The sequence below is a fragment of the Mustela nigripes genome, chromosome 7, assembly GCF_022355385.1.
Source record: "Mustela nigripes isolate SB6536 chromosome 7, MUSNIG.SB6536, whole genome shotgun sequence".
NCBI lineage: Eukaryota > Metazoa > Chordata > Mammalia > Carnivora > Mustelidae > Mustela > Mustela nigripes.
Genome location: NC_081563.1, coordinates 114,024,098 through 114,047,767, shown reverse-complemented (window position 1 = coordinate 114,047,767; position 23,670 = coordinate 114,024,098). Strand labels below are relative to the sequence as shown.

At 38.9% G+C, this 23,670-nt stretch overlaps 1 protein-coding gene across 1 annotated transcript; it reads left to right on the top strand.

Annotated features, from left to right (window-relative positions):
• The first annotated feature begins 6,079 nt into the window (after window positions 1-6,079).
• On the top strand, window positions 6,080-12,436 carry DEFB116 (defensin beta 116). Its single transcript, XM_059407945.1, has 2 exons — window positions 6,080-6,146; window positions 12,198-12,436. The coding sequence occupies exons 1-2, from the start codon at window positions 6,080-6,082 to the stop codon at window positions 12,434-12,436; spliced, it is 306 nt and encodes a 101-aa protein (XP_059263928.1).
• The last annotated feature ends 11,234 nt before the right edge of the window (window positions 12,437-23,670 follow it).

The following is a 23,670-nucleotide window of genomic DNA, read 5'->3' as shown; positions in this document are numbered from 1 at the left end:
AGCCAATTGCTAGAATACTTAGATGTGGACTTTATCTCCTAGTCTGAATCAATGACACACGTTCTCAGAGGACGGCTTCCATCATCTGGCCACACGATGGCGTAATGAGCCTAGGGAAACAAGCAAATTCTTTGCTTGATGTGCTCTGATGTGCTTTTTATTGTATCAGGTCAAGGGTTAGACTTAACCCCTAAATTCATTGAACTTCCAAACATTAACTCAAAGGGAGAAGTACTTGCTAATGGAAATTAACTTTAATTTTCATAGAACCAAGGCAAGGCTGTTGATCACCATTAACCAGTATTTTGATATGTTAGCCGAAGAATTCTTTAGAATGAGGTTCATTCATTTTACTTTTTCGGAAAACTAGGGACAATAAGGAATGTGATAAGTTATTGGTATTTGTAAGGTCTTATAGAGCTCCTGACTTAACATAGAAATAGAATGACTCCACCTTTTAGATTCAAGATATTCAGGAATTCCAAAGATTGGGATGATACAATTCAGTAAGACTGCTCATCATTTGTGCATCTACTTTAGCCAATGGCAACACTTCTGGCCTTCTAGAAACCATGCATACTATTACTAAACAGAATTTCTTATCTTCTGATGGTGAATATTCATTAGCCCCCCAGGTCATAGGTAATTTGGGCCCCAGTGGGCTTCCTTGAGGTAACTTAGTTGTTTCCTATAAAGAAATGTTCTGATAAACAGCACATTTGTATTCTTTATTGATTTGGTCCTTACATAAGAGTGTATAATTCCAAGACTTACACTGAATTCATTTTGTTTGAATGATATTGCTGCTTGGTAGCATGAAAAGCTATGTATGCACACAATTGGGGTACAGGAATAATACCATGAGGTAATCTCCATATTCCTATGGTGCTTTTCTTAGCTCTTCTTGATTTCCAATTATTGAAGTTGGGGAAGTTGCATATTTCTAAAACTGTGAGTAGGACTCTCTGGATAGTAGTAATAGGACTTCAATTTTCCTAGTCCAAATCTTAGGAGACATTTTCATGCAAATTCATTTCCTTTGGAGAGCTTATCTCATCTGGTATGAGTTCTACAAAGAATTACATAAATCTGTTTGGGAAATTTCAATGACTCTAATAAATTAGCAATTCATTTCCATGTGATATTTTAGTTCTCATGGATGTTAGAAAGCTCTTTTCTTCCAGACAGTATGTAGGCCTCACACACGAATTTACTGTCGGTAGAGATATTCTCTTTAGGACTGGTGGCTAATTTAAAAACTCATGTAACAGCAAGAGTACGGCTGCTTGGATGATTTTATGTTTGTAACAACATAGCCTCCAAAATCTCATGAGAACTTACTGTTGCATAATATGCTTTAATATTCCCCTGTGTGCTTCTCAGACAGGATCCATTAGTGAACTATATTAAGTCTAGCATTGGGAATAGAAATATTAGCTTTAGCAGCCCGAGGATGGGTATCTTCTCCTAACTGTGAGGCAGTCATGTTCACTACTCATTTTGGATCTGGCAGTAGAGCAGCTGTGTTCAAAAGTTCTACCTGAGTAGAATAATAGCATTAGACAAACTGTGTACCCATTCAACATTAACTCTCCATTCACCTCTAGTTTCCCCCTCCCTAGCCCCTGGCAGCCATCATTCTACTTCCTGTTTCTATGAGTTTGACTCCTCTAAGTACATAAGTGGGAGCACACAATATTTGTCCTCTTGTGACTGGCTTGATTCGTTTACCATAATATCTTCAAGATTCATCCATGTTGCAGCCTGTGTCAGAATTTCCATCCTTTTGAAAGCTGAATAATGTTCCATTGTATGTATAGGTAACATTTTTGTTCATCCCACCTTTTGGCTGTTGTAAATAATGCTGCTATGAACATGACTGTACCAATATCTGTTTGGATCTCTGCTTTCATTTTTTTTTAAAAAGTATAGACCCAGAAGTGGAATTGCTGAATTATATATTAATGCTATGCTTAATTTTTTGAGGAGTCACCATATTGTTTTCCATAGGGCGGCACCATTTTATATTCCCATCAGCAGTGTACAAAGTTCCAATTTCATCATTGCCAACACTTGTTATTTTCATTAAAAAAATCCTAATGGGTATAAAATGATACTGTGGTTTTGATTTGTATTTCCTTAACAATCTGTGATTTTGAGCAAATTTTCACGTGCTCTTGGTCATGCGTAGATCTTCTTTGGAAAAATGTCTATTTGAGGTCTTTGTCCATTTTTAATCAGGGATCTGTTGAATTGGAGGAGTACTATATGCAATCTGGATATTAATATCCTTATCAGATATATGGATCATTTATCAGATATATGATTTGCAAATTGTTTGCCTTTTCAATCTTTTAATAGTGTTATTTGATACACAAAAGTTTTACATTTTCATCACGTCCAATATACCTATTTTGCTATTGTTATCTGTGCTTTTGTTGTCATATCCAAAAAATCATCCCCCAATCTAATGTCATAAAGCTTTCTCCCTATGTTTTCTTCTAAGTTTTAGCTCTTATTCTTAAGTATTTTTATTAATTTTGAGTTAGTTTTTGTATATGGTATAGGGTGGGGCTCCAATTTAATTTTTTTTTTGCATGTGAATATCATTTTCCCAACACATTTATTGAAAAGACTATTCTTTCCCCATTGAATGGACTTCACATCCTTGTCAAAAATTACCTGAGCGTATATATGAGGGCTATATTTCTGGACTCTCCAGTTTATTCAATAAATAAAGACAGACATGTCTTTACCTTTTTTTTTTTTTTTAACATTTAATTTATTTATTTGAGAGAGACAGATAGTGAGCTGGGAGGAGAGGGAGAAGCAGACTCCCTGACCTAAGCCAAAGGCAGATGCTTAAACAACTGGGCCATCCAGGTACCCCCTCCAACCCCCACCCAATTTCTAATTGGATTGTTTGTTCTCAGTCCCACTCTCTCTTTTTTTCCTCTCATCTGGGACTTAGATGATTTGAACATCAGCTCTTTTATTATTGTCCCATAGGTGCTTGAGAATCCACTTTTTTTTTTTTTTCAGTCTATTTCTCCTCTGTTGCTCAGATTGGATAATATTGACCTTTCTTTTAAGTTCATCAGTTATATCATTTATCACCTCCACTCTACCACTGAATGCCTCTAGTAAATTTTTAAAATCTCAGTGATTATATTTTTCTTTTCTTGATATTCAGTTTTTTAATAGCTTTTATTTTCTTTGCCAAACTTTCTTACTTTTTATGTGCTTCAAAATAATTATTAATTGCTTCTTGAAATATTTCATGATGACTGCTCTAAAATACTTGTCAGGAAATCCCAACGTCTGGTTCATCTTGGTATTGGTGTTTATTCATTGTCCTTGGTCCTGTCCTTCCCGCCCCAATTCATGTTGTTATTTTCTTGTTTCTGGGCAAGAGTGATTTTTTAAACATCGTGTTCTCGACATTTTGGTTATAACATTATGACACGCTGAATTCTTTTTCTTCTCCTCCTTCTCCTTTTTCTTCTTAGCAGGCAGTCCTCAGCTGAGACATAACTTGAGGCTGGAGACTTGTATATATTTAAATTCCCTTTGGATTATGCTGGTAAAGGAGGGTGGGAGAAAAGTAAAGTGCTTAGGAGCCATGATTTACACTATGCTATTCAGTCTCCATTAATGGTGGGTGGAAAAGGAGGCTCAGCTACCCCCTGGGCTTTGTTGACACTACTGTGCAAGAGAATCAAAGCAACCCCTGCATCTGCCATTTAGGAGATGGAAGATTACCTCCCCATAAATCCCCACCCACCAACAACAGCTGGTGAGGAAGTCTGAGCACTGCTTTTATAGAGAGGGGGTGAAAACCATGGGTAGGGTGGGAAAACCTTTTGAAGCCACGGGGAAAGGAAGACTGAGATTTTTTCCATTAGCGTTATTGGAATGGGGTGAGTATTGCCAAGATGGTTTTCTGTTGTTAGGCTACCCTTTCCCTAGTCTTTTGGCCAGGTATAGGCTTTTTGGGGGAGAGTGTTTCTTCATTCATTTATCTGTTGATGAATGCTTGGGTTGTTTTCATGTCTTGGGTACTGTAAATGATGCAATTAATAGGAAGCGCAGTTATCTGTTGGAGATAGTAATTTCACTTTCTTCAGATGTGTATCTAGAGGTGGAATTCCTGAATCATTTGGAAGGATTATTTTTAATTTGAGAAACCTCCATATAATTTTCCATAGTGCCTGTCCCAGTTTACATTCCCACCCATAGCGCTCAAAGGGTTCGCTTTTCCTCATCCTCACCAGCACTTATTAACTCTTCTCTTTTTTGATCATAGTGATTCTAGCTGGTGTGAGGTGGTATCTCATAGTTTCAATTTGTATTTCCCCGATGAAGAACGATGTTAACCACCTTTTCAGGTACCTATTGACCATTTGAACATCTTTGGAAAAATGTCTACTCAGTTTGTTTACCCACTTTTTAATTGGATGATTTGTTTTTTGTTTTTGAGTTGCTTATATATTTTGGATATTAACCCTTTATCAGATAGGTGGCTTGCAATATTTTCTCACGTTGTAACTTGCCTTTTCATTTCTGCTCTGCCTTTAATTCAGTAATTGAATAGTTACTCTTTCTCTACTTTTTCAAGTGTTAGAGTTGCGTGTAGTGGGATGGCTAGTACAATTCCATTTACCCTTGGGAGGACTAGTCCAGTTCCATTTGCCTTGTTGTGGCAAGATATGGCAATCCTATTTAGACTTTTGAAAAGAGCCTTTTCATTCATTTCCAGACTTCCATTCAAAAGACTGGATCCCGCCCATCCGCCTTCCACATGATTCCCTGGAGTAAAAAAGTCAATGTGGTTTCCTCCAAAAAATCCTTTCATTATTCTTTCTTTCTTTCTTTCTTCCTTTTTTTTTTTTTTTTTATGTTTTTATTTTTTTATTTATTTATTTATTTGACAGCGAGAGATCACAAGTAGGCAGAGAGGCAGGCAGAGAGAGAGAGGAGGAAGCAGGCTCCCCACTAAGCAGAGAGCCCGATGCGGGACTCAATCCCAGGACCCTGAGATCATGACCTGAGTCGAAGGCAGAGGCTTAACCCACTGAGCCACCCAAGCGCCCCTCATTCTCATTTCTTAAGAGATGAGCACTGAAATCCCCAAACTAAATTTATTATGTTGAACAGTGAATCACTCTCTGATTTTTAGTGTTTAATTATGTTTTTGTCTAATCTCTCATTTCTGTCCTTCCACTCACAGGAAGAATGGAAAATCCCAAAGGTATATACTGTCAGACAGATATCATTTCTTTTTTTTTAAATTTTTTTTATTAGATAGATATCATTTCTAATCTAGGCTCTACATCTCATCAGATGTGTGGCTTAGGAGTGTTATATCATCTCTTCAAATTTTCTTGTCCTTATCGGTGGAGTGGAAAATATTATCTAACATCACAGTGTTGTCGTAAGTGTTCAGGTCTAGCCCACAGTATTTAGTACAGAAACTGACATGTTGATTTATGGCCAATATGAACTGCCTTTATCTTTGCCTCATGGCTCTCCCTTCCTTCTACCACTTACACTTCCCCTTCAGTTGATCTTCTCCATCTTTTCTTTGATCATCATTGTCTTTCCCTTCTCTTTTCTTAGTCCTTGATGCCTAGTATTAGATTGGATATGCAGTAAGTACTACTGACAGAGCTGGACACTCTTCTATCAGGATGATAAACACCAATGTTTAAGAAAGGACTCCTATTTCTTATATTTATGTATTAGTTTTCTCATTGCTTGCTTGATTCATTCACTCATTCAAATTTGTCTCACACACATTTGCCAACGGCCTCTAATTTGCCTTTGTTCCCTTTTGGGAAGGAAGGTGCATTTTGACATGGGTGCTTCTGGCAAACCTCCCACACTTATACAAAGTGCCCAGCTGAGATATGTGATACATGTTATCCTTCTGCCTGGCTGACCCCAGGTATGTCTCATCCCTTTTAGTTCACTGCACACAACCCTGGCCCATTTCCAAAACTAATAAAGGCAGGACATTTCTCTGCTGCAGTGATCTCTGTTCAGTCCTCTGCAGCACAGCCTTCCATTCTCTCAGGACATGTCAGTCATGAAGCCCTATTTAATGACCATTTCCATCCTTCTGATCCTGGTTCGTAAGACTCCAGGTAACTCAGGCCTCTCTCAAAGGTTCTGGGGTCTTGCATGTCGTATTGTTTTCTTAGTGGCCTCTGAGATGATTCCCACTCACATACTACAGGCACTACCTATGGCCTTTCTGGTCTCAGATAAGTTGTGAATGTTACTCCCAAGGTCCATCTCCTGTCAAGATCTCCCCTGATTTTGCTCTGCCAAGACAAATTTAAGAGGCTGCTCCTCCTGCTGTTCCTAGCATAGTGGAGTATTGAAGCATGAAGAATTTTAGGTGATGCTGTTGGTAGGAAGGGAGCCTGATGCATGCATTAGATGTGAGAGATTGGATGTAACTTGGGGAGCTATCAGAGGGAACAATGGAAGTTTGGGAGGGAGTGTTGTGGTGGGGATGGTATATGAGAAAGAGAGAGAGAATAATATCAGAAAAATGAGTTGGCACGAGGAGAGGGTGAAAATTCTATTTACAGGATTGGGCTGGACTGATGTTCTGGTGTAATCTTGAGAGAAAATGGGATTTTTTTTTTTTTTAAATGGAGCTGGAAGTGGAGTTGGATAGAACTGAGTTATGGTGAGGGTGGTGGTTGGCTCTGTTTTGAATTGATGCTGTAAATTGGGGATGGGTGGCTTGGCTATTATCATGTTTGTGTTAAATTTTATAACTGAGCCTTAGGTGGTTAGAGAACAGTTGGAGTTAAGTGTTTGGTTTAAGTAGGTGTGTAATCAAACTGGGGATATGTGGGGTTTATCTGGGCAGAGATTGCCTTAGCCCGGGTTTAGGGGTAATTAAGCTTGAGAAAGACAATTTCATTCATCACAGCAGAGCTGTGGCTGTTGAAATGGGGAGAATTAATGCTGCACAAAAAAAATCTGGGGGTGCCTGGGTGGCTCAGATCATGATCTTGGGGTCTGGGGATCGAGCCCCACATTGGGCTCTCTCTTCAGTGAGGAGACTGCTTCCCCTGTCCCTCTGCCTGCCTCTCTGCCTACTTGTGATCTCTCTCTCTCTGTCAAATAAATAAATAAAATCTTAAAAAAAAAAAAAAGAAAAATATCTGGTAACATTTTCAAGTTCTTAAAAACGTTTCTTGAGTGTGATTTTTCAGGAGCACTGAAAAGCCATAAATGTAACTGTAGGCAGTGAGGAAAGATGAAAGCAGGAGGCTGGGATGTTCTCAGGTGTCTCTCCTCAAAACTTGGCAAGTACAGAGAGACATGGGAGTAGTCTAATCCCAGCCTTATAGAGAACTAAGGTTGTCTCTCCTTTCTTGGGACTGAGTTCAGAATCACTGCTTTTTCCTCTTTCCCTTTCTCCTCCCTCTCCTATTCCTCCTTCCGCTCCCATCCTCTTCCTACTGCACTTTCTCCTACCCCATATTTCTCACTCTGTATCATCTTCTTTACTTGGGAGACACTTGTTCTCATTCAGTAAAGTTCAGTTTCCACGTTGGAGCGGCCGTAGAAACCACAGGTGGGTTTTAGCGGCCGTAGAAACCACAGGTGGGTTTGCAAGTAACAACAACAAAGGAAGACATCAATCTATGCTTCAAAAGTTGTACATAGTGTTGCTTCCTTAGTAACCATTTAATGCTTTCACCTGGCAGAATTAATGGGCAGGAACTGTTCTGGACAAATTTTCTAGGATAATCAAAGTCATTTTTTTCCTTTCACCACCCCAAACATATGCTTTGGAAATTCAACTGTTTGAAAGCCATGACTGCCTTTTTTTTTTTTTTTAAGATTTAATTTATTTATTTGACAGAGAGAGAGAGAGAGATCACAAGTAGTCAGAGAGGTAGGCAGAGAGAGAGGGGTAAGCAGGCTCCCTGCTGAGCAGAAAGCCCAATGTGGGGCTCGATCCCAGGACCCTGAGACCATGACCTGAGCAGAAGGCAGAGGCTTAACCCACTGGGCCACCCAGGCACCCCTAAAGCCATGACTCTGTCTTTTAAATCTATGTATTCCCAGTGCTGAGGCGAGTGCTTTGCACAGAGTAGGTTTCAGTAAACATTTATTGAATGAGTGAATATATAAATGACTTATACCTAAAATGTAGGTAGGAAGAACCTCAGAAATGAGGTAGGGAAAGATCATGTTTGGGATGCACAGGTGGCAGTGAAATCATGTATTACATTGCTTTTGGCTTTGGATGGAACTGTTAGAAAGAGTCTAGGGCATATGTTTTGTTTTTCAATTTTTGATATTTTAATTTGCTCCTAATACAAGTCCAAAGTGGGAAATGAGCTGGGCAATGTCTATGGGTCAATGTGAGAAAGTCAAGCAGTGTTGTGGCTCTCAATTCAGGCAGGAACAAATGCATATTTTCTGGGACACTTGTGCCAAACACCTTTGCTGTGGCCTCTCCTCAGACCTATCAAATCAGAATCTCTAGAGACTTGATGTGAGTATACTTAACAAGTCTCCAAGTTATTATAAAGTATGACACATTCTTATTAACAGCCTTCTTCACAAACACAGTTGAGATTTTCTGATTTCATGCCAACACTCTCATTCCTATTTCTCACAGTGGGAGACTGGGCACAGAGTACAAAGGGTAGAAGCAAAGCTGATATTTAATAGTTGGTCTCAAAATATGGAAAGAGCCCAGATGTCCATTGACAGATGAAGTTAAAGAAGTTGTGGTTTATATATTCACAATGGAAAATTACTCAGCCATCAAAAAGAATGAAATCTTGCCATTTGCAATGACATGAATGGAACTAGAGGGTACTATGCTAAGAGAAATAAGTCAATCAGAAAAGACAAATACCATATGATTTCACTCATGTGGCATTTAAGAAGCAAAACAGATGAACATAGGTGAAGGGAAGGAAAAATAAAATAAGATGAATAAAGAAAGGGAGGCAAACCATAAAAGATTCTTAACTCTAGGAAACAAGGTTCCTGGAGGGGATGTGGGTGGGTAGATGAGGCACCTGGGTGATGGGCACTTGAAGTAATGAGCACCAGTTGTTATATGCAACTGATGAATCACTAAATTCTACCCTTGCAATAATACAGTACATTGCTAATTAAATTGAACTTAAAGAGAAAATTTTTTAAAGAATTTAAAAATTAAATTACAAGAAAATCAATCAATAAATCAAATAAAAGCAGGTTTCTGACTTCAGTTTGGAGATGGAGGGATGATCAAAGGTGATGTTAACTTGATGTGAGTATTAGTTTGTGGTGATGCAAAACAATACAGGGTTAGAACAGTTGCAGGATTGAGAAGCTAGAAATATCTACCTTTGTTTATTTAGCCACAGTTAGCAGCATCCTTCTGCATCTGCCTTGACCAGTTTCCCATATGGAGAGAGTGAGGGAAAGGTCAGCTTGCCAGATTCTCATTCCTACAAAGAGGAGATCTTGGATGTCCTGGCTTCCATCCACTGCATTTGGGAGAAAATGAAAGTCCACCAGTTCAAATGTCAGCCAGAAGAGTGTGGGTATCACTCTAGCAAGACCCCCTGAGGACCTCCTCCTTTTTAAAGTAGGATGGTGCCAAAATAGAGGTTCCACCCAGCAATTGCACTACTGAGTATTTACCCCAAAGACAGGTGTAGTGAAAAGAAGGGCCATATGAACCCCAATGTTTGTAGCAGCAATGTTCACAATAGCCAAACTGTGGAAGGAGCTGCTGAGATGCCCTTCAATAGACAAATGGATAAAGAAGATGTGCTGTGGAATATATATATATAATGGAATATTACTCAGCCATTAGAAAAGACGAATACCCAACTTTTTCATCAATATGGATGGAACTGGAGATTATGTTGAGTGAAATAAGTGAAGGAGAGAAAGACAATTATCACATGGTTTCACTTATTTGTGGAACATAAGGAATAGCATGGAGGACATTAGGAGAAGGAAGGGGAAAATGAAGGGGGAGAAATCAGAGCAGGGAGACAAACCATATGAGACTGTGGACTCTAGGAATCAAACTGAGGATTTTAGAGGCGAGGAGGGTTGGGGGATGGGTGAGCCAGATGATGGGTATTTAGAAGGGCATGTATTGCATAGAGCACTGGGTGTTATATGCAAACAATGAATCATGGAACGCTACATCAAAAACTAATGATGTACTGTATGGTAATTAACATAATAAAAAATTACTTAAAAAAATAAAAAAGAAAGAGAGACTCCATGATGAGGGTGAGAATTAAAATAGGAAATGCAGTAGTACCATGACGTTGGAACATGGATGAAGGGGTACCATTTTTTACCTCCTTGCTCTGGTTAACCAGCAGGCTGGCTGATGTAGCAGCCCTCCCTGGGCTGGAGTGCCAATTTCTGGGACAGTTCATATACATACCAGTGCCAAAATGCTATGGGATGTCTACCACTAAGGCATTTTCTTTTTTACTTTATTTCTCCTCACATTCTCTGACTTCATCTAAACTTGGAACAATTTACATTCTTTTCAAAAAATTTTCAAAATGTTTTTTACCATGCAGAAATAATGTCAGACTTGCTTATCCAATTTTTATTAATGTGGGTGGGCACTGGAGTCCTCTGCATGCTTAGGAGTACATGAGTACATGGTCTGGAACAGAGTGAGTGTTGATGAATGGGTGTGATATGAGGGGACAGGTGTAAAAGGTCCTGGAGTGCAAAGCTATGGATTTTGGACTATGTATTGATAGCTGAAGAAGTCCTTATACCTGAAGACATCATGCAGGAAGATGCCACTCTGTCCTAGAAATCCTATAATATAGAGAGGCAATGTGACACACAGAGGGAAGTGCATGGGCTTAATATCATAGAGAAAAGAAATAGAATCCTACAGTGGTCAAGTATAAGGTATGGAAATGTGAACAGAACAAGAGTTCTCTGTGAGCCTCAGTGTCTTCATCTAAAGAACAGGGATAACAATAGGTTTTTATGAAGTTTCAATGAGATAACATTTGCAAAATGCCTGACACACAGTGGATGTTGGACATGTGACAGTGATTGCTAGAATTGTTTTCTTTGGACCCTTTGTCTTTGAAAGCTCCAATAAGTAACAAATACTGTTGATGACTAATATTTATAGAAGGCTAAGTGTCAGGAACTTTGTCATTGGGCATTTTCAGCTGAGGAACCTATATACACATGCACATATCTGGATGACAGATACATAGCTATCAATACTCATGAATGGGTTTTAGCCATATGTGGAAAGTGTGTGGTAGGGGTCTGTACAGTGAGCACATGTATTTATGCTCAAGTGATGTGAATATGGACGTGCATACGTGCCTGTGTGTGCACATCAGTGTGCTGCACATGTTATATGGTATCTGTTTCTGTGGGGCCAATGTACAAACATGAGTGGTACATGTTTGCTCAAATGTTTAGAAGCACAAAGGCATGCAGGGGCTCAAGTATGTGTGCCCTGCCTCAGAGTGGAGCCTGGCTGTCTCTGATAGAGCTCTGTGTGAGGAGCACACATCTGTATGGGCACTTGAAAGCATGTCCAATACATGTTCATAGGAGCTTCCCTTGAAGCCCTGGACCCTCAGGAAAAGAATTTTATATGAACACATTGCTTAATATGTCATTACTTCTTTTTTTTTTTTTTTAAAGATTTTATTTATTTATTTGTGAGAGAGACAGTGAGAGAGAGCATGAGCGAGGAGAAGGTCAGAAGGAGAAGCAGACCCCCCCATGGAGATTGGAGCCCGATGCAGAACTTGATTCTGGGACTCTGGGATCATGACCTGAGCTGAAGGCAGTTGTTTAACCAACTGAGTCACCCAGGCGCCCTATTTCATTACTTCTTATACTTATACTTATTATGCACCAGATACTCTCCTGAGCACTCTATATATGCTAAGCTAAACATCACAAATGGTAAGAACTTGGCTCTATTATGACACCCATTGTGAAAATGATGCAGTGATGGGCCTGAGAACTGAACCAACTTGCTTAAGGGTGAGGAGCCATAATGACAGAGCCCAGATTTGAACTGGAGTGTTTTTTACTCTGGATCCTGTTAATATCCTCAGGGCTTGTTCTCTTTAAATCATGCTTCCCCATTCCTATTGTCACTGCTGCAAGGAAACTAAACATCGCTATATTTTCCCCAGGTGGCCTGTTCAGATCCCAGTATGGCAAGAGCCAAGAGCCTTGGATTCCATGTCAGCTTTACCATGGCATGTGCAGAAACACCTGCAGAAAAACTGAAATTCAATACTTAACCTGCCCAAATGATCAAGAGTGCTGCCTGAAATTTTCTGTGAAAACAGCCCGTTCTAACAATGTGAAGGATTATGACCCTGACTCCAAACTGTCAGTTACAAACACTTCAAGCTACTCTAAAATCTGAATATCACCACCTTACTGCCTCCTGGAGGGATTCTTGCCTCATTCTGGAACACCCTTTCCATAAAAATACATTCCATCCCATGCGCGTGTCTTTTATCTGTATGCAGTCATCACTGGACAGGGGAAGGTTAGGCTGGAGCTGGGAGTTACAGAGTATAGGAAAGGACCCTGGCCAAGAAAGCAAACAGGATTCTAGAACAGCTCCATAGTGCTGAGGGTGCCAAGGAAGGAGGGAAATCACATTTCTGCTCTGCTTTGGTACCACCAAGAGGGTTGTGATTCATTCTGGAGGCTGCAGAAGGATACATGACAACTAGATTGAGTCTGGATGATCCCATGAATAGATAGGGGAGATATCTGAGTTCTCTGAGTAAACACTGAAGGATCTGGACAAGGACTAGAGGATTATCTCTGACATCTAGAGAACCATCCTAGTCCGTTTAGTATGATGTGGTGTCCTCAGGAAGAACCAGAACCAGACAGATGGAGGAGTTACAGAGTATAGGAAAGAAAGTATATAGAACTGAACATAGAAATCTGTTAGACAAATTAAGGCAACATTTTCTAAAGGGTAGAGCTGTTGGAAAGTGGACCAAGCAGGTTTGTCCTCAGCATTCTCCCAGTGTTGAGTTTACAGGACCATTTCTGGGTGTGAGACAGAAATGGTTGTGGTTATGGTGTTAGAGAGGGATTGGAACAGAAGCTGGACACTGTACTCAGTAACCTTTTAAGTTCTTTCATTCCTAAGAATTTAAGGATATTGCTTTTCCACTCCAAACTTAGTCACAACTAATAGTTGACATGCCATGGAATTTTCCTTGTGTTATGTATACTCCTCTTCCATGGCTTATGTTTCATCTCTCCTCCTCTTTGGATCCAAACTTCTAGAACCACTGTTACCAACTAAGTTCTCTATGTTCCAGATTCTTAATCTCACTTCAGCTAAGAGAAATCTGACTTTTGTGTATAACACTTCACTAAAACAGCCCCGGTTTTGCCAATGCCTTCTTTGTTGAAAAACTCAAGCATTCGTCAGGTTTTACCATTTACCACTCTGCCTCTAGCCACTATTTCAACATGATTTACCTTCCTTGATGCCTTTGTCATGTTTGCCTTGACTTTTCTCTTGAGTGTCCTTTCCTAGTCATTTTTGGGGTTTCTTCTTCTGCCACCTGCCCCATAATGTTTCTTTGTCATCTTGCCTATTTTCTCTTTCACCAGACACTTTACCTGCATTTCCTATTATTAGACAAATGATAATTTCAGCCCAGACCAATGGACCAAAGGCCAGGTACTCACTAAATGACCAAGTTATACAGTTGGATTTTAATTTTCATGGGACTTAGAAGTTTGGTGGGAAAATTTAATAATGTTTATATCTTTGAGATTCACTGAAACTCAGATGTATTTGTCAAGCAGGGAATATGGGCTTGGCAGAAGCCAGGTTTCAAGAAGGGACACAAATTTTCTGGCATAAATAGCATGATTAGACAAAACTTTTAATATTTATAAGATAGTATTTGTCCCAGGTTCAGCACAATAGCTGAAATGTAATATTTCAGACTTTCTATTTTAGCAGTTTGGGTAGAGGGAAGTGATTGTGTAATTCTAGGCGTAAAGCACAGATTCCCATTTCTTTGGGTTTTGCATGTTTTCAAGAAAGAAGCATGAATGTGGTCAGAGGGGTTTGTTCCCTGTTCTCCATCACTGCTCAGAAGCTGTGTGATCTTGGGCAAGTTCTGTATTTACATATTCAACCCAGACAACATCTCTGAGGCCCAGACTCCCATACTGGATTATGTATTTGCTAGGTTCTCTTGGGTTACTCAGCCATCACAGACACAATTTCCCAAACTGAATTCCAACTCTGTTTGTCTGGCTTTTCCCTCGTCTTCCCTTTTAAATAATCAACACCTACAATTCACCCTGTTGCTCAATTCAGAAATGTGGACTCATTCTGGATCCCTCAGTTCATCTCAGCTCATCATGTCCAAATCGCTAAAATGTGCTTTTAGTTCCAACTCGACCTGATCTCCATTTAATGATGATATCAGCTTTTGCATAACCAAAAGGAGAGGGTTCACTATTCTTAAAAGTGAAAAAAGTCAACTAATTAAGAAGCCCTTAATGTCTCATTCCCTTGAAAGTACATTTTTACTCTTTTAAGGATCTTCCATGCCATTCACCTTTGCTTTTCTCAACAAGTGATGTGACTTCCTTTGTTCTAATGTGTATTTGTCTGTACTTTGATTGCTATTAGAACTCTTATCAAATAGTGTCTTTAATGTTCACTATTTCAAAAGGTCCACGTCATCCTCCCCAGAAGACCACTAGTTTCTCTCATTGTTCCTTCTCCAGTTTCACTCTCTCCACAGCTCATCAGCACAAGTCTTACAGGGATTTTTAGGTACATTAAATTGTAAGAGAAAACCTGTAATTTTGATGTATTAAACATGAGGTTGGAGTGATTTCAAGCCCCTGCCTGATGGGCATTCTACTTCTTCCTTCCTGAGAAACAATCCTAATAAATGGCAGACATTTATTTTAAACTTTTGAGTCTGGTCATTCTTATGCAACAAGTTGGCATAGTTTGTAAGATCCAAGGAAGTGTGGAGGTGGAGTGCAGGATGTGGACTGAATTCACACATGGCCTTACTTTTAGGTCTTCCTCTGTATTTCCCTTCAAAGGCCCGGAGGTTCCATGCCTCTACACTTGAGCTCAAAATCTTTGTATTTCAGGTAGGGACTATAAACTGAGTTCAACCATGTATTTTGGCTGTCTGTTAACACTTACCACCTATACCTGAGAAAATTCAGGTCTACTCTTTTTTAGGTAAGACTCTACTCTGTGGGGTTGTCAGTCAAATGGTCAAAAAGAAAGTCTCATCTCTCTTTAGCTTATTTTTTTAAAAGATTTTATTTATTTATTTGTCAGAGAGAGAGAGAGAGAGAGAGAGAGCACCAGCGGGCAGAGTGGCAGGCAGAGGTAGAGAGAGAAGCAGGCTTCCTGCTGAGCAAGGAGCCCAATGTGGGATTCGGTCCCAGGATCCTGGGATCATGACCTGAGCTGAAGGCAGCTGCTTAACTGAGTGAGCCACCCATGCGACCCTCTTTAGCTGACTTGAAATGACTACAGTATCACTTACTATAATGTGGAATTTCTGGTCAGAGATTATCTCCAAACTCATATTGTTTTCCTGCTTTATTCTTAGGGCAGGATGTTCCAAAATATTTAAGAGAAAAATCTGGAAATCTCCCATTTTGACAGAAAGTAGTCATGATATTTATGGGGAGAAGAAGTTTACAAAAGGAAATAAAAATTCTAAATTCTCTCCTTTATAGGTATATCTACAAGAGGTTGAAATATCGTTAATGAACCCAAAGGGGAGGGAAACCTATAAACCTTTTCAGATACACATAGAATACACATCTCTGACAAAATAATAATAATAATAATAATAATAATAATAATAGTTTGTATTTGTATTCAAAACCAACCTATTTCCAGAGTCTCTGTATGCTTCCAGATTTTCTACAGATTGACTCCAGATATTCTATGAAACCTGCCTCACTATAAGATTAAGGCTTCAAAACATTCTTACTATATAATTTTTTACTGTTTAAAAGAAATAATAGAACATAGATGCTATTCCATTTAGATTAAATACACTAAAGATGGGGTGCCTAGGTGGCTCAGTTGGTTAAGCTTCTGCCTTTGGCTCAGATCATGATCTCAGGGTCCTGGCATTGAGTCCCACATCAGACTCTCTGCTCATCAGGGAGCCTGCTTCCCCCGTCTCTCTCTGCCTGCCTTTCTGCCTACCTGTGATCTTTCTCTCTGTGTCAAATAAATAAATAAAATATTAAAAAAAATACACTAAAGACTTCAGCAGATTCACTGTTTTATGGAAATCAACTCTCTTGTTGTCCAAAAACATAATAGATTAAAAAAGAGAACTTCTACTCAGAGTATGTTTAGGATTATAAAGGTCAAAGGGGTAGAGGAAGTGACTGTATTTTAAACAACAAAAAATGAGTCTAGAAGGAGGCAATGAGTACATTATTAAATACATGTAACGAACAACTGTGCTACATGTAAGGTAGTCTCTATTTTAGAGATCAAAGAATTTATTCTTTTCACAGACAAAACAAAACACTGCCCCCAAGCAAAAGTATTTTGGAGCATTACATATGCATTATAAGTTTTTTGAAATAAAGTTATGTTCAGAAAGGTACCATTCTATCAAAAAAAAACTGTTAAGAAAAATTATCTAAAATTTGGAAATAAATAAAAGAGATGACTGGTGTCCTTTCAGTGGAGTGCTGAACATGTTCTAGTAGATCCTCCTGGGATTATAAGTGTGTATAATTAAGTAATTTTCCACTGACTAAGCTATTTAAAAATTTTGTATAGGTAGAGATTAAATCATAGAAAACTGATATAATTGCAAAAAAATTCTTTTTTGAGAGTCGTGCAAACTATTCCCTCCCATAACAATGCAATGGGACAGATGCAATTGTTGTGGTTGGATGCCCTTGTTTTCTGTTTGGTGGGAAAGAGTTCTGAATGTTTTAGTTCATTGCCCTTCAGAATATTAAACAGGTTTACATCTATTTGCAAATTTATTTCAGAGTTCATTGGCTGATTACAATTCATCAGTTTCTCTGAGCCAGTCTTAACATCTTACTGGTTTCTTCATTCTTTATGAGTTGAACAGAATCATTGAAATATTTTAATTTTATGTTTACATGTTACAGGTTTTTAACTTTAAGAACTTTATACTATGCTTTATGTTTCTTCACAATAAAGACACCTATAATGGAAGTATGAAATGTGTGGAATTTGTATTGTGGTTTGGTAATCTTTTGCAAGAAAAGCAGAGTAATACTGACTTTTAGTATGTAACACAATTACATAAATTAAACTGTTTTTAGACTAATAATACATTTTTTCTAGAAGTTATAAAATCATACAGACAATTTAAATTTTGCCTTGATAACAACCAAGCTATAGACCAGTAACTGACAAAGTAGTTGGGCCTCAGTCAGGGTCTCCTCACTGGATAGGACCACTCTGTTGTCAATTTGTCAGTCTTTCATTTAACAGTAGCATTTTCTGTGTTTGTTTGTTTGTTTTTTCTTTAAGATTTTATTTATTCGTTTGACACAGAGAGAGCACAAGTGAGGAGGAGGGGCAGAGGAAGAAGGAGAAGCAGGCCCTCTATCAAGCAAGAAGTCCGATGTGGTACTAGATCCCGAGACCATGGGATCATGGCCTGAGGCAAAGGTAGACAGACACTTAACTAACTGAGCCATCTAGGTACCCCTTTCTATGTTTTCCTAAAGGAAAATTCTTTTTTTTTTTAATTAAAAAAAATTTTTAAAAAGATTTTATTTATTTATTTGACAGACGGAGATCACAAGTAGGCAGAGAAGCAGGCAGATAGAGAGAAGAGGAAGCAGGCTCCCCACTGAGCAGAAAGCACAATGTGGGGCTCGATCCCAGGATCCTGAGATCATGACCTGAGCTGAAGGCAGAGGCTTTAACCCACTGAGCCACCCAGGTGCCCAAGGAAAATTCTTTTTAAAAATAAGGCCAGAAAGATATTAAGTGGATTTCCTGAATATTTTAGTTTGTCCAGTTTTCATTTATTGTTATTATTATTATTATTATTATTTTAAGTAGTCTACATGCCCAGCATGGAGCCCAATGTGGGGCTTGAACTCATACCCTGAGATCAAGACCTAAGCTGAGATCAAGAGTCAAATGCTTAACCAGCTGAGCCACCCAAGCACCCCTTAGTTTCTTTTTTATCTTTGAAGCTCCAGCTATTTCCAGAGGGTCTGGAATACAGTTGGTTTTCAGCATGCATTCGTGAATAAGTGAAAGAAATTAACAATTTTTCAGCCTTGATTTCTTTGCCTATAAAGTTTTTAAAAATTTACTTTTTATATTAAATTTTTAACATGGAGTTTATTTCCTCTTACGTTTATGAGAGGCAGGAATATAACTGCATTTTCCTGATAAGTAAGCCCAAATTTATAGCTGCTCTTTTTCCCATTGATTTTCCACTTATGTCCATCATATGTTAAAGTTCCCTATATATGTGCTCTATTTCTGGGCTCCCTATTTTGTTCCATCAGTTATTATGATTATTCCTGCATCAATATTTCTCTATCTTAACAACTACAGTCATATAAATAGTTCTAATATATGGGAGGCTAAATCACCATCCTGTTTATTTTCTTTCAGAAGTTCTTGGCAACATTTTTTAATTTTATTTTAAAAATTTTTTTCAGTGTTCCAAGACTCATTGTTTATACACCACACCCAGTTCTCCATGCAATATGTGCCCTCCTTAATGACGACCAACAGGCTCACCCATCCCCCACACCCCTCCCTTCCAAAACCCTCAGTTTGTTTCTGAGTCCACAGTCTCTCATGGTTAGTCTCCCCTCCAATTTCCCCCAATTCACCTTTCCTTTCCTTCTCCTAATGTCCTTCATGTTATTCTTTATGCTCCACAAGTAAGCAAAACCATATGATAATTGACTTTCTCTGCTTGACTTATTTCACTCAGCTAATCTCCTCCAGTCCCATCCATATTGATACAAAAGATAAACTGGAAGTGGATAAAAGACCTCAATGTGAGACAGGAATCTATCAAAATCCTAGAGGAGAACAAACGCAGTAACATCTTCAACATCAGCCACAGCAACTTCTTTCAAGACATGTCTCCAAAGGCAAAGGAAACAAAAGCAAAAATGAACTTTTGGGACTTCATCAAGATCAAAAGCAATGTAAAGGAAACAGTCAACAAAACAAAGAGGCAACCCACGGAATGGGAGAAGATATTTACAAGTGACACTACAAATGAAGGGCTGATATCCAAGATCTATAAAGAACTCCTCAAATTCAACACCCCCAAAACAGATAAACACTTCAAAAAATTGGCAGAAGGCATGGACACTTCTTCAAAGAAGGTGTACAAATGGCTATCAGACACATGAAAAAATTCAAATAAAATCAAATTCAAATCAAAACCACATTGAGATACCACCTTACACCAGTTAGAATGCCCAAAATTAACAAGCTAGGAAACGACAAAAGTTGGAGAAGATGTGGAGAAAGAACCCTCTTACACTGTTGGTGGGAATGCAAGTTGGTGCAGCCACTTTGGAAAACAGTGTGGAGATTCCTTAAGAAATTAAAAATAGAGGGGCGCCTGGGTGACTCAGTGAGTCAGCCTCTGCCTTCAGCTCAGGTCATGATCCCAGGGTCCTGGGATAGTGCTCCGCATTGGGAATCTCTGCTCAGCAGGGAGCCTGCTTCCTCCCTTCCTCTCTCTCTGCCTACTTGTAATCTCTGTCAAATAAACAAATAAAATCTTAAAAAAAAAAAAAAGAAATTAAAAATAGAGATAGCCTATGACCCTGCAATTACATTACTGGGTATTTATCCCAAAGATAGAGATGTAGTGAAAAGAAGGGCCATATGTACCCCAATGTTCATAACAGCAACAGCCACAATCGCCAAACTGTGGAAAGAGCCTAGATGCCATTCAACAGATGAATGGATAAAGAAGATATGGTCCATATATACAATGGAATATTATGACTCCATCAGAAACAATGAATACTCAATCTTGACCTTTTATCCTCTACACAGTCAAGAGGGTTTTGGAAAGGAGGGGGGTGGAAGGATGGGTGAGCCTGGTGGTGTGTATTAAGGAGAGCATGGAGCACTGGGTGTGATGGGTAATCAATGAATCTTGGGACACTGAAAAAATAAAATAAAATTTAAAAAACCAATTTAGGGGGCACCTGGGTGGCTCAGTGGGTTAAAGCCTCTGCCTTCGGCTCAGGTCATGATCCCAGGGTCCTGGGATCGAGCCCCACATCAGGCTCTCTGCTCAGCAGGGAGCCTGCTTCCTCCTCTTTCTCTGCCTGCCTCTCTGCCTACTTGTGATCTCTGTCTGTCAAATAAATAAATAAAATCTTTAAAAAAAAAACCAATTTAGGAAGAAGTTGTATCTTTACAAAACCATGTCATCAAAAAGAATGAAATCTTGCCATCTGCAATGATGTGGATGGAACTAGAGGGTACTATGCTAAGTGAAATAAGGCAATCAAAGAAAGACAAATACCATATGATTTCACTTGTGTGGAATTTAAGAAACAAAACAGATGAACATAGGTGAAGGGAAGGAAAAATAAAATAAGATGAAAACAGAAAAGGAGGCAAACCACAAGAGACTCTTAACTCTAGGAAACAAACTGAGGGTTGCTGGAGGGGAGGTGGGTGGGTAGATGGGATAACTGGGTGATGAGCATTAAGGAGGCCACTTGAAGTAAGGAGCACTGGGTGTTGTATGCAACTGATGAATCACTAGATTCTACCTCTGAAACAAATAATACAGTATATGTTAATTAAATGGAATTTAAATAAAAATTAACAAAACAAAACTATGTCTTAATGATCAAGGGCCATTTGTCCATTTCTTTAGGATGTTTTAAAATTTCATTTCATTTTTTCAGTGTTCCAAGATTCATTGTTTATACACCACACCCAGTTCTCCATGCAATACATGCCCTCCTTAATGACGACCAACAGGCTCACCCATCCCCCCACACCCCTCCCTTCCAAAACCCTCAGTTCGTTTCTCAGAGTCCAGTCTCTTATGTTCCACAAAGGGTCTTTAAGAACATTTAAAAAAAAATTATTATCACGTTATGTGAGGTACCATAGGATCTTTTAATGACTCCTAGTGGAACCACATCTGAAGACATAGCTCCTAAGTTTGCCAAGGTTAATTAAGAGAAGAACATGTAGGGCTTTAATGGTCAAACTTGGAAGTACATATCATTTCTCTCTTTATACCACTGATGATAATTGCATTGCCAAGAAAACCATAAGACTTTACCGAAAATTCTTTGGCTTTCTGAGAATTAGAACAACTCATGGCCACCATCTTTAAGCAGAAGGCAGGCTTTAAAAGCTGCTACCCCCTCAAAGGGAGATGTGCTCCCTGACTTCAGATTTGGCCAGGAGGAACACTGGAAGAGATGAAAACTTCTACATAAGTGTCCATAGAGAACAATGACAATAAAGATTTTTTTTTTCCCAGAAAACTTGTGCCTTATAAATAAAAAGTCCCTATTTTTACATTGGTGACTTCTGTCATACCTGAGCTATCTGGATTCAGAGTTTGGATTGTCATGCCAGTGACTGTTGTGTGTCTTCTATTATTCTCTTTTTTGAGTTTGAGTCTTTGTTGTAGTTGTTTTATCTCTGCATCATCATTTTATGTCTAGTGTGTGTATCAGGGGAAGGAGCAAAAAACTTGTCTTTTGGTTTATAGGTCACAGTTAAGAGAAAATGATGGTGAAGACTAATTACCTGGAGATCCTGGATTTTTGAGCGGGAGATAGTGACTGGAGAAGACTCTGGCTTGTCCTCTCAGAGGAGGAGGAGTGTTCTGCACATGGTGGGTGGGGAGAGTGAAACACATATTTGGTAGGCTGGCAAGGAGCAGCTAGGTAATCTTAAATTCATAGGATTTTCTTGTGTTCATAGGAAGACGACACATTCCAGCCTCCTTCATAGTTAGTTAGCTAGAGGTCATGTAACTAGTTCTACCAATGGAACACGGACAAAAATAAAATATGCCACTTCAAGGCCTTGCTCCTAAAAGCTCTGGTGAGTCATCAGCTTTCCCTATCCCCCATACTGTGCAACTGGAAGCAAAGTATTTAAAGATCACATGGCCTCAAAAGGGGAAGAATCAAGATGCCCAATTCACCACTTGGAATCACCATTCTGAGTTGTCTAGGAGAGTCAGCTGACCAGGAATGGAGTGTGGTGTGAGCAAGAAACTAACTTTATTTTCTTGAAGCAATGAGTTTTCAGGGTTATTTGTTGTAGCAACTAGTATTAACAAGCATCCCAATCCATTATTTTTTAAATGACCCAAGAAGGATATTCCAGGCACTCCAATCAAGGACAAAGAAATCATCCCGCATGGTCTGGTTCACTCCAGATTTCTGACATTTCATTTTTATTTGCAAGTGAGTTCTGTTAAATTGAGATCACCTCAATTTGCACTTTCATGAAGTAATTATCTGTTGGATGGGAGGATGCACAGGGCCTGGCTGGTGGATTTTCTTGGGAGATAATGGAGTTGTTTGGGACAGCCTATGGTTTTTCTTGCTAGAAATTTTACCCTTTGTCACAGACTATCTTTTCTTCCCTCTCTCTTTTTTTATTATGTTCACTTAGCCAACATATAGTACATCATTAGTTTTTGATGTAGTGTTCTACGATTCATTAGTTGCATATAACACTCAGTGCTCATCACAACACGTGCCCTCTTTAAGAAAGAGAAAGAGTTCACATGCAAGTGGAGGGGGAGGATAGGTAGGGGAGAGAATCCCAAGCAGACTCCACACTCCAATTCTCACAATCCTGAGATCAAATCTGAGCCAAAATCAAGAGTCAGACACTTCACCCACTGAACCACCCAGGTGTCCCATGTTTTCTTAACCAAACGTTCAGTATTTTCTGTAGCCTTCATAATTGTTGCAGCTATTTTTTGGTCTCTACTTCCCAGAGGGCAGAAAGGAAAACCAGCAATGACTCAAAGTTATCAATGAACCAATCATAATAATAAATGTAATAATGTAATAATACATGTGAAGAAGGATCTGTAAACTTAACTGTGGTCAATAAACATGATTATGTGTGTAACACATCTAGCCCAGGCCTGATGTATACCTATTTCCTTGTATCTCAGACACATTTTCTTGCACATTTCAACACTTGTGAAATTCAGATGCACTGTACCATCAATGTTATGAGCACCTTGTTAATCACCACACATTGAAATAAGTTGCAAGTTATATATTTGCTTAATCGCTTTGAGAAAAATAACCAACACTATGGTGTCAGGTCTGGGATCAAGCCCCGCATCAGGCTCCCTGCTCAGCAGGAAGACTTCTTCTCCCTCTCTCACTCCCCTTCTTATGTTTCTTTTCTGTGTCTCTCTGTCAAATAAGTTTTTTAAAAATCTTTAAAAAAATAATTACTGATAGGTGAGGAATTATTATTGCCATTTTGTTGTTTTGTTTTGTAGTTTGTCCCTTTCTCTCATGCTGTCTTTTGTTATTTGGTGATGTTTTTGTAGTAATTTGCTTTGATTCTTTTATCTTTTGTATAGCTACTATGGGGTTTTGTTT